The sequence below is a fragment of the Nelumbo lutea genome, chromosome 1 (assembly GCF_056320005.1).
Source record: "Nelumbo lutea isolate HS-2025 chromosome 1, American lotus-T2T, whole genome shotgun sequence".
NCBI classification, from domain to species: domain Eukaryota; kingdom Viridiplantae; phylum Streptophyta; class Magnoliopsida; order Proteales; family Nelumbonaceae; genus Nelumbo; species Nelumbo lutea.
In genome coordinates this window covers 73,886,051-73,897,862 of record NC_142684.1, presented here as the reverse complement: position 1 = coordinate 73,897,862, position 11,812 = coordinate 73,886,051, and the positions used below count along the sequence as shown (strand labels likewise).

At 38.8% G+C, this 11,812-nt stretch overlaps 1 protein-coding gene across 1 annotated transcript; it reads right to left on the bottom strand.

The window, feature by feature from the left end:
* Positions 1–212: 212 nt before the first annotated feature.
* Positions 213–10,192, bottom strand: LOC148875357 (uncharacterized). The gene is made up of 9 exons (XM_088966541.1): positions 8,815–10,192; positions 8,391–8,436; positions 8,225–8,303; positions 8,074–8,119; positions 7,858–7,956; positions 3,456–3,524; positions 3,045–3,369; positions 2,491–2,636; positions 213–2,403 (listed from the first exon to the last, which is right to left on the bottom strand). The coding sequence occupies exons 1-9, from the start codon at positions 9,310–9,312 to the stop codon at positions 976–978; spliced, it is 2,736 nt and encodes a 911-aa protein (XP_088822667.1). The 5' UTR covers positions 9,313–10,192; the 3' UTR covers positions 213–975.
* Positions 10,193–11,812: the final 1,620 nt, after the last annotated feature.

Genomic DNA, 11,812 nt, shown 5'->3' with positions numbered 1-11,812 from the left:
AAAATTTTTTATGCCAAAATTTTACATCATAACGTCTGCACATGAAAATCAACAGGCCATGTCTTCAGCCGGTTGCCATGGCCCAAATCATTTGAGATATTGCCTTAAACGGTTAAATTAATGCTATCATGCATGCATACATCCATATATAAAACACCCTTAACGTGAATTCACTTCTCTGCTAATGGCAAATGAAACATACCAGTACACAATTGAACAGCAAAGATGCGATGAGTAGAGAACCCTTCCATTTTAGAAATTTGAGTACATTGTTGTACATACCAATAGTAGTAGACGCATATAAAAAGGAATGAAGCAAAGTCTAAACAGTTAATCCTCCTCTTTGTAATCAATGTACAAAACATCCCCAGTGGGCCTCTCCTGTATAATACCCGCTGATGAACTTACAAGACTGACTAATAATAACATATTCTTTTCCACTAGACTACCCTGTGAACTTGGCCAAAGGTTTGTAAGTTGCCCGTTCATATATGTGTGAGATTATACATGTATTTCCCGCTGCAAGCCAAAATCCTCAGTCAAAAAGGGAAGAATTAGAAATCAACTTGGCCCAGATGAATCTGCTAAAAATATCCTTGGGTCTTGGATATCCTGATCAAAGCACATTGCCTACTCAAAACTCTTTTTAACTCTTCAGATCCTTCTTTTCATGGGAAACTCTCGGCCTGAACAAAAAAAAAAATGCCTATAGGATCCAATTGAAGATGGAAAATGAAATGTATTCCATCCTTGACACTAATTTAATTGTGGATTTGTGGTAACTGGAATGCATTTAGATAAATTCAATCTGCGCCATTCTCTCATGTGGCAAAACTCTGAAGAAGGAAGAGAATTCCTTCCTGGGAAAGCAGAATCCATCAGTGCCTGCTAACAATACAATACAATAGGAATCAAGTCCCGCCACTGCACCTATCTCAGTTCTCATTTTTGTTCTTCTCAGATACCCATTCATATTCAGAGTTGTAAAGCCAGGTCAGGTTGTTGGGAATCAACCATGATGCCTGAGGACTGCCTCACTGGAGACCCTGATGACTGAAAACTAATGTTCAAATCCGGAGGAAGCATTTCCTGTTTCTGCTTTGGTTGGCCATGTGGAACAAGACCTCGCCAAGGAGACACTGCCTGAAACCTTGCTAAGTCAGTTGTTACTAGTTGAGGAAGAATTTGTCTATTATTTTGATACTGTTCTTCATTGGCCATACGGATGGATTGTGGAAGGAATGACTGCGAGGGAAACCTACTCTTCTCAGACTGCATTTGCAGCCCACCAGAAACAGGAGGTTCTTCACAAAATCGTGAAACGGGTTGAGGGAGCTCCCGTGCTGAGTTGTACAGAAAAGCAGCAGCAACCTGCATTTTGGGTGAGCCTAAACTGTCCATTGGTTTAAAGTCTGCAGACCCAACGGACATCCATGACCGGGCAGCACTAGTTGCAGCAGTGCTTGAATCATCTCTTCTTGAGGATGAAACAGATGACATCGCTGGTGGACCATCAACCGCAGGGCATATTGAAGATTTCTGCTGGCTTTGTGTCTTCTCAGATAACATCCTCATCAACTGAACTGGGTCACTAAGACCCTGTTCTTGATTTCCACGAGGAAAGTAAGTTGCTGCTCTGGCCATTTGGCTAGAAACATAATTAGAGGATGAACTGATTACTTTATTAATGTCAGAGCTGCTAGTTACAACCTTCCCATTGGGCAAACTTCCAGCAGCAGCCCCATCAGATTCTGTCTTCTTAAAGGCTACAGATTGTATAAGATTCCTGTTCCTTGACAACATCTCCAACAACCTTGAACTCGTCATTTCTGAACCATACTCAAACTGCTTTCTTGAAACAACCTCAATGGGGCTCCCATTGACTGAGGTTGAGCAATTCAACTCAACTTGGGGCAGAACATTATTATCAGATTTGACAAAATTTGCAGTTAATGGATTCTGCTGCTGAGACACAGAATTGATGATGGATTTAGTTCCAACAACACCAAAAAACTTCCCATTTAAATTAGGCCTACTATGCACTATTGCAGAATCTGCGATCTTACTAGAAGCTGCTATCCCAGATGAGTTTGAAGATTTGAAACCCAATTTAACCTCATCTTGTGCAACCTTTAACCCCTCAGTAACCCTGTTATCTTTTCTCAATTCAGGTTTACAGTTCAGATTTGTACTGCAAGCCAGCTGTTTCATATTATTTTTTTCAAACATTAGAACAGGTGTTGGGAGTGATTCATATTCTCCGACCCACCCACAGCCAAATTTAGATCCCACAGGCAAAGCCTTCTCAATTTTCCGAGAGGCAACTTTCCAAGCAACAGGTCCAAGAGTCGCAGAAAAACGTGCCAGGCTTCTTGCATAGGAATGGTCAGCATGAAATCCAACCTGATTCAAAATAAATAAATAAGGTTGATGAGTTGAGAAGCCAACTATGCAAGAGGAACTGGGGAAAAACAGTGATTAGTTACATACAGCAACCAGCTGCTTGTTTTCACCATCAAAAGTTGCAAAGATTGAATCAGTCATGTCCACAGGTTGAATAGAAGTGTTGTAAGTTGCACGACGGTTCTCATCAAGCACAAAGGGCTTCCTCCCAAATTTAGATGGGAACCCCTTCCCTGAAACAAGAGAAAAATGGTTCAGTTAACAAAGGGACCATAAAATCTGTGATATTGATACACTCAGGTATAATTCAGAAATAACAGGAGAGCCATCTTAGCATCATTCATATCCCCATAAGGTAAGATTGTGCAATACTGCAATAGATGATAAGAATTGTCCATGCCCACTGTGCATTAGCAGAATTAGCTACTTTAACCCAAACCTGATGTTTTTTTATTCATTACTCGTCCAAGTCATAACAGCTTCTTTGTGTTTGGTCATAAGCGGGAAGGTTCCAACACTGAGAATACAATCTTAATATCTAGAACCTTACTTCCATCCTGAAGTATCTCAGTCATTCCATTTAGATGTTCAAATGAGATTTCAGAATTATAAAATGCTGGATAGTATGCACTTTACTGTACCTGAAACTTGCTCCTCTGCCTTCTCTGGTTTATTATCAGTCAGGGAGGAATTGCCATCTCCTGCCCCATCAACATTGTTAGGTCTATCAGCTTGCATCACATTTGGCCAGGTATAGGCATCGCCTGTGGTGGCAAGAGTGGCACCAGAGGAGAAATCGGAACCAACAGGTTCCTGAGCATTCCTGCACAAGGACTTCTTTATTGGCTTCTTCACTGTAGAGTTTGATTTGATTTTCTGCTCTGACTTGAGCTCTGTATTGTTGCGTTCAATATCGATCCTTAACTTCTGGAATTTCTTTCTAGCCAAATCTTGTATGGATCGTGCCTTTTTTGAAAGAACAAGGTATTGGCATGAATGCACCAAACAAGATTAACCCAACTAAAAAGAAATAACAAAATAAAAATCCTTACCTGTTTAAAGTATATGGTTTCTGGGGCATTGTACTGCATTGCATTTGTACAAACTAGGAAAACATCACTCTGCATGTGAGACAATTGAACTTTAGAAACCTCTACACAATAAATCACAAGATAAACCAGCATCTTTTTCTCCTTGAATATTATTTCTTAAACCTAGAAGGAAGTAGCAACAAAATGCAGAGATTAGATTTTTTATCAGTAAAGAGAAATATTACCTTTCACAGCTATGTTTACAGCATCATAACATTTTATTCAAACAAAGTAGCAGTGTAATATAGTTTGCCAAGTTGCATACTAATGCCAAGGAAATCATATCTTGTTTCATAATGGGGGGTCTACATTAATTTATTCACTCTTTTATTCAATGCAATCTATGGAACTTTCATTGAGAAGAAAGAATGACATTACCCCTCCTGCCATTATAACAGTTGACAATAGATTACAATCCATTGTCAACACAAGGTATATCATCTATTTACACAGTCCATAAGAACTATATTAGGCATGGGGATAAGAAATATCTTTTACCATTTTTTATCGGTAATATGGACAAGAAATATATACTACATGCCAACAAAAAGAGGGTTTGATATCTGAGGATTATTAAGATTTGTGTGAGAGAAAATTCAGTTTAGATTGGAAGATATTGAACCCTCAGGGTACCAACTGAAGAATCCCCAAGCATGCATAAAGCATAAATTCTTGAAAATATTGTGGTAACTAGATACTTAGATGGTGAACAAGCTTCTACTACATATGCTTGCCTAACAAATATCAAGATAATAAATCTATTAGGTAGGCCCAAGTCAAATAGTCTAGCAAGATATAGAGTACAACTAAATTTAAGGACAATTTCAAAAAAGTGAATAAAGACCCAGAAAGAAGGTAGATCCACTTGAGAAGGAATCAGCCTTCTTGATCTCACTTGTAACAGAAAGAAAAGGTTCAAATTTGAGCCAATTGGCTAGCCACCAAACTTTTAAGGAATCTTTGGTTGGGTTAGTAAGTTTAAACCATTGACAAGTATAGAAAAACAGGTAATATGGGTCAGTGTACTTCAGAGGTAATCTGGAGTGTGATACTTTCCTTAGGGCTGTCAACAGACTTCAAGAGTCTGAGATTCAACTTTGAATCCAATTATCTTGGATTGGGATGTTAGAAGTTGCACCCGATTAATAGTTGGATCAGATGTGAATTTAACCCCATTCAATCTGATTAAAATCCAAGTCCAATAAAAATTATTACTATTTGTTCATTTGGGGGTAAGTTTGGGTGGCAAGTTGGTCAATGGGAAAGTTGACCAACTTTCCTGTGTTCTTTTACTAGTGAAGTGTGGATCCCATGGAAACAAAACTTTCCCCTAGGTAAATTTTTGGCAACTTACCTAGGAAACTTTACCCACTTGGGAGGTGGGTAAGTTACTTACCCATAGAGGGGGGAAATTGGCCAAACTGTGTAGGACTAAAATGTTCCTATCTAAACAGAAAAAAAGGATGCTTTAGGAAATTCGCTCACTTACCCATCTGGCAAAAGAACATGGTAAATGTACTTACCCGGGTAATATTTTCCCAGGTAAGTAACTTACCACCAAACAAACAGGGCCTAAGGTGGATGTGGATCAAACCTGAATCCAATCCGAAATCTGAAAGGTCGGACTAGATCAGACACAAATCCAAGGTTTTGATAATCGGTTTGGATGCAGATTTATTTGGATCCAATCTGTTTACAGCCCTACTTGCCTTTACCAGTCCTCAGTTTTGTTGACAAAATAAAGTGAAGAATCAAGTATTTAGCATCTAAAATGTACAGGTAATAAGTAATAACTGATAAGTTTCTTCTAGAACATTTTCTCCAGAATTCCCCGCCCCCCAAAGGTGAAGAGAGATTAAAAGGCCTCAATCTCCATTGCGATCTCTGCTTTCCTATTCTCAGGAAAAGGCACAGGTTAGAACATCACATCAAAAGCAGGGCTGTCAATGGACTCCAAAAGTCTGATACCCAATTCAACATCTGATCTGATAATGCCAGAGTTGGATGTTGGAAGGTGCATCTGATTAATAATCAGATCAGATGTGATTTAACCCCATTCAATCCGATTAAAATCTGATTCCAACTAAATATTGTTATTCTATATTATATGCAATATAATTGTGTCTATATATGGGCATTATATACAATTATGTAAAGTTTATAACTAATACATTGAATAATTTATATTTATAAAAAATTTTATATATCAATTTTTTATATTTTATATTTAGGCACAATAAGTCTGACTAGGATTAAATCCAAATCCAACCCAATTCAACATATCGGATTTCGGATCAGATTGGGACTTGACATTTTGTTGATTGGATTGGATGCAAATGTAACCAGATCCAATTCGAATCCAACCTAATTAGAGCCCTAACAAAAGTTAGCAATTGAGCCTACTGAACCTTTTTTTTTTTCTTTTTTTCACTTTTTTCATGCACTAAATTAGCTCCTTTGTTGTTATCAACTTAACCAGTAAATAAATTGAGTAAAATAGAGGTTGAGGAATAAACTTGGCATACAAGTATATGGAAATCTAAGTTCTAAAAGAAATAAAAGATTTCAAAAGGCCTATTAGTTTAATTGGTTAAACATCACATTTACTAGTTTACAATATATTAGGTTACCCATTCAACATCAAATTCAGTTAGGATTCATCAAAACATAACAACAAGCTAGGATAGATGAGGTACACTTGTGTTAGGAAAGATGCACCCCCGCATAATGATCCTTGCCTGTTAGCCTAGGTGCACCTACACTGGGTTTACTGAATGGAAGCTACAATGGATGAGGAACCTCTAATGGTCGAACTTGTAAATTAGAGGAGACACTGAACATCTTCATATTCTGTCAGTAGATTTACAAAATTCTTCTTATAGTGCTTTTTAGACACTGAACATCTTCGTATTCTGTCAGTAGTTTTACAAGATTCTTCTTATAGCACTTTTTAGACCATAGTCATCCATAGTAATACACTTTGCAGTGGTTTACTGGTTATATAAGGCCTTAATAAATTACTAAAACTTTTCCTCTTAACCATGCATTCTCTTTGCATTAATTTTCAATTGATTGGGTGAGAAAGAGTATTTGAAGATATATGCAAATTAGGAGCTTAATGAAAGTCTAAACATCAAAAGTTACAAGAGACTACAGAATAGTCATGATAAGAATCCAATGCAAAAGCCCAACAGGGAAGTACTTAAGATCATACAAGCAACATTTTATTGAGTTTCTCACTGCCAACTGGTAAAGATAACTCCTTGATAGTGCATCTCTTTTTTTTTTATCAGCCTCCTTGATAGTTTATAGCACTCTAATAGGGCTTCAAGCTAGCTCATGCATCAGGATAGAGCACCCTAATGATAGATGGGGACCGCCAGCCTGTCAGATGGTAATAGAGTGGGTATGATTAGCTGGAGGAGGTCCATAGGCTCTTTGCCTTCCGTGAAGAGAAGCAAAGGCCTTAGATTCTCTTCTGAATTGCTCATTCAGGTGGGATACCTGATAGGCCAATACTCTAGCAGACTAGCTAGAGATGAGGTGGGCAGGATCTGGGGCATGGAGTAATGAAGTCAAGCTAAGTGAAATGTATATCATATGGTGTTGGTCAGCTATTTGCTGGTCTTATACATGCTGTTCCATTTGTTTCACAGTTGTTTTCTTACATGTTAGTAGATTATTCTAATAGAAGGGGTGTTTTATCACTTCTTCAATAAAATTATCTTGATCATGTACTCATGATAAGATCCAGCTAACCATCCTTGGTTTACAGCTTGGTATTCAATCATTGTCATGTCACACTAATAAAAATTGTGTGCCAGAATCTGAGAATGGTAAGCCAACCATAAGAAATACAGTGTGTGCACTTCAGAGAATAGCTAATAGATTTCCTTTTCATAAAAATATAACCATTATATTAGATTGAGGGAGGTAAAGCATTATAATAGATTTAACAGCAGAAAATGAAGAATGTTGGAACATAAGCCTATACAAGAAGGAAAATGCAAAACTGGAAAGAAACTGTAGTATATGTTAACTTATTCTGTGAAACTTGTAAAGGAAACAAGACAAATAACCTTATTCAGTGGCAGGAGTATGATGGAGAAGGAAACACTAAAAGAAAAAACAGCAACAGACCTTTAGCATTATGAGCTGTGATTTAAGTTAAAGACGTGCATTCTTTGGATGATAGAATGCATGAAACAACAGAGCAAAGGCTACATTACAGATACTGGTAGCCATTCCAAAGCCCTATATAACAATCTATACATCATAGTATAAACACGAGTCATTTCTCTTTTCTCTTCAATAACACGAAAATTTAAATGAACATCACAAACATCAAACTAGGGACACATACTTCAAATTGTTCAAAGTTAGAATATGCCCCGCTAGCCAGCTTCTTCCTTATGGTGCCAAAATCCATTGGATGCTCAATCACATCGTGATAGTCAGGAAGCTACAAGAGCAAGCACAATCACAAAATTCAGTTAAATGTCTGGTTGAACTGTTATAAAATGTAAATGGGGAATTCGTTTACAAAAAAAAAAAAAAGACAAACAATTTCTCAAAGTACCTCTTCTGGATCAACAGGCTCTGCATAAACACCATAGGTGTCTTTCCTGACACATCCAACACGAGAGAAGCTCTTAGCTTAGAGTTAAAAAAAATTAAAAAAAAAAAAACACATGGCGAAGAGAAAAAGAGTATTTGGTATTTTCCCTTACTTCTGAAGTTTATCGAGAATCAACTCCAACAATTTCTTATCCGGCAATGGAGTGCCCAACGGGGAAGTAGACGGTGTGCCTGATCGGATGAAATAAAAGAAACTCAAAAATCAATCAAACTTAATAGTAAAAGAAAAATCAAGTAAAATCCATTAAGTGTAAGGACCTGGAACAGATCCGGTCCCTTTCGAAACCGCATTTCTCCCTCTTCCCTGGAAAAAAAGGGGAAAATTAATTCCAAATAACTAACTGGAAGCAAACATGAACCAGATATAATAACAAATATATCTTAAGTAAGAAAATGCGTGTGTAATGTGTGACAGAGAAAGGGGAGACAGGAGAGAGAGAGAGAGAGAGAGCAGATTCTGTGGGGAGCAATTTGACAGTTGACCCCGACAGTTAAAATCAAGAGAAGAAAACCCGACAGAGGAGTAAAATAGAAGCCTGGACCAATTAGAAAAATATCAGTGATTAGGTGATGAGCTGAGCTGGACTCTGCGAAGAAGAGACCACACAGAACCCACTTCCTTCCACTACTGCTGTTAGTCGTAGCAGTAATGAACTGGAGCAGATAGCAGAATGACAAATACCTTCTTTTGGTCACTAGATCCAATAGACCGAGCATCGTCGTCATCCTCGTCGTCATCGCCGTCACCGCCGTCGTAAGGGCCATCATCGCCGTCGATTCTCCTCTTCTTAAAGGGCTTATTACCGTCTCCGTATTCCGAGGAGGAAGCAGACAGAGCAGCTGCAGCAGCCTCCGCACGAGATTCCGGAGCAGACGCGTGGGCCACGTTTTCCGCATCTGCTCGACTTAGACTCTCAGACGAGTCAACACCACCAAAACCAGCTTTATGAGGGAGCTTCAATACCAACTTCAGTTTCTTCTCTCTCCTCTCGTCCTCGTCGTCATCTTCCTCATCCTCGTCGTCGAAGTCGACATGGTACGTCAGATTCCGGCGGCGTAGGCTGCGGCGTAGGTCAGTTTCCGAAGGCTGTTCAGACGGCGGATTCCGGCGAAGACCGTCGCATCGGGCGAGATCCGCCTTTGACGGTCGGCCTTTCTTCTTCCTGGCGATCTTACCCATCTTTTCCCACCCGAGCCTCCGAGTCCCTCTCTCTCTCTCTCTCTCTCCTCTTTACGCCATTTTTTTTTCTCTTTCTTTCGCTTGGCTTTTTTCGAGTCACTTTTGCTCCCAAGCCCGTGCCCGAGCCTATGATTCCAGTACCGAGGCTTAGGTTCGGACCGTTCGAAAGAAGCGAATGATTGTTTCTCCGTGAGAACCGGCGACGGCGTAAATTAGTCAGGAATGACGGCGTTTGAAGCTGCCCGTTGCCCAGGAGTGCTTGCGTGTCCACTAGGCTGCTACCTGTGCTTACGTCATTTTCCACGTTTTTGTGTTTTCACCCATACTCTTTTCTCAATTCTCACGGAACGGAACGGGGAAATTTTGCAACAAAAATGTAAAGAAGACTCAACGCTGGTAGTAAAATGCTCGTAAACGGAGTCCGGATCTTACAACTGCATATCGGGAACGGGAACATCTCGAATTTATCATTGATGGAGTGCCATACATTGCCATCAGCGTTTTGTAGTAAGCACTAGCAGATCCGAACTCTCGTAAGCGTAAGGGACTTGCCGACTTCGAATTCAATTCGAAGCGTTATGGGCAGAGTGAGTTGTGAATTGCGATGGAGAAATTAGAAGGGAAGAGTGAAGGAAGCAGACTAATTGCCAACTCGCTCCGACTCCAAGTATAGCATGTGCGCGCACGCGCCTGACATATGTATGTGTATCTGAAAGAGTTCGGCTTCAATTAGGGCAAAGTCCATTCTAACCATTTTTATTGTCTTGTGTTGAAAATATCTGTACTTTATATTTACAATACAAGATTGTTAAATCGGTGTGGGCACAAATTTGCCCTGATGGAAGCCGATCTCGAATATTTAAACGAATAGTAATAAAATAACCATGAATACGACGATGATTCCACTATCTTTCTACTTTTCTACTTTTTAGGGATACGTGTCGTGGTCCTTCTCCTTCAATGTTCAATTCAATCTGAATGAAGGCCATTAAATGCAAGTAGAAAAGTCGTAGTCAGCTTCTGTCGTGTCCTTCAAAGCCGAGTTTATGGCGTTGGGAAAACGAGTCCAGTGCCTGTTGTCTGGTCTGGTGTGTCCACTGCTTCAAAAACTAATAACAACTGTTGGATGGGGGCCTTTAAATTCTTTAATCATTTTATGTTCAGTCTCTACAGTCAGGATCCTATGTATAATATAATATAAGCTTCCCATGTAAATACAATGCAATAGTTTTCACTGCTACAAACAAGTAGTTCCTCCAGTGCCACCAACTTATTAATTAAGGATAAGCTCGGAGTTTGAGACTTGAGAGTTGTACTGTCGTCAAAAGTCTCCTGAAGCCATGTAGTGGATCGATCGTACAGAGATGAGATATAAATTCTGATGGCCCCATCACTAGCCACGTACTTTCTGTCAAATGATTCCTCCAGCTATGCTTTGTTCCTTCGTTGTCCAAAATAAGGGCAGGGCACCCCTCCAGGCTCCAGTATGAAATGGTTTTGCTCATATATACTCAAAAACAAGTAAATCATCAGGCCAGTTAGAACGGGGAAACCGATGATGAAAACCATCTTGTCTTGTGTTAGTTTCTTTTAATTTCTATATCCGCATTGCTTCTGTTATGCAATGCTCTTTTCCAGAGAAGCTAAATCCTTTGCTAGTTTTAGTATTCCTCAAACTTTTTTTATACCAAACAGTGTCGTACCTGTCATTTATATCTACAAGTCTCCCCTTCCCCTTATTACAGGGGATCAAAGCAGGATGCATATTAGACGGACAGCCTGAAGTTTTAAAGCTTATATTATCTTAAAGCAAGTATTTGTTAGACAATAAAACCTATTCAGATACTCACTTACCAGCTTTAAGCCTAAGTTTTAGAAACCCATCAGGAACCGAAATCACTTCTTGGATCAGCAGTTTGACTGTCCGATCTGAATAAATGGATCATTGCAATGTAAAAAGTAAAAAATAATAAAGTCAAAATCATTGTCCAAACGGAATAAATCAATGATTCAATCTGCTGGATCAGTGAACAATAAAACAAGTCAACAATTTTCGAAGAAACAATAAGAAATGCCAAATGCAGTCTACAACGCACAAAAATATCTTTTCTTTTCCCTTTATTTTTTGAGTAATGAGTCTGATGACAAGACACGTATCTAATTCTTTGGACTTTTTTGTACTGAATTAAACCTTTTTTATGTTATGAATTACGACGACTGCCAGTGCCAGTGGCCCCTTGATTTCTTTATATATTTTATTGGAGGGTATACTAGCTGGTGACTCTCCGTTCTATCGCACTTTTCACCAAGTTAAGTCAAAAATCAATATGAATTGTCACTTTAGAGAAATTTATGATTTATTTTCTTTAGAAATTTTTATTTGCTGGTAACGTATTATGTTCGTATGTGTTACGGTACCTTATTAATTGCGATGGATAATGACCCTAGAGTGCTCAGAATCAATCATGAACTACCTTTGTTTAATATGTGATAGAGATGT

What these genes read in the sequence shown, in the direction of transcription:
- LOC148875357 (XM_088966541.1), bottom strand. Translation starts at nt 9,312, where the DNA reads ATGGGTAAGATCGCCAGGAAGAAGAAAGGCCGACCGTCAAAGGCGGAT. An exon ending in GATCTAGTGACCAAAAGAAG is followed by an intron (nt 8,437 to 8,814) that starts GTATTTGTCATT and finishes CTTTTTTTCCAG; the next exon opens with GGAAGAGGGAGAAATGCGGT. An exon ending in AGCCTGTTGATCCAGAAGAG is followed by an intron (nt 7,957 to 8,073) that starts GTACTTTGAGAA and finishes TTGCTCTTGTAG; the next exon opens with CTTCCTGACTATCACGATGT.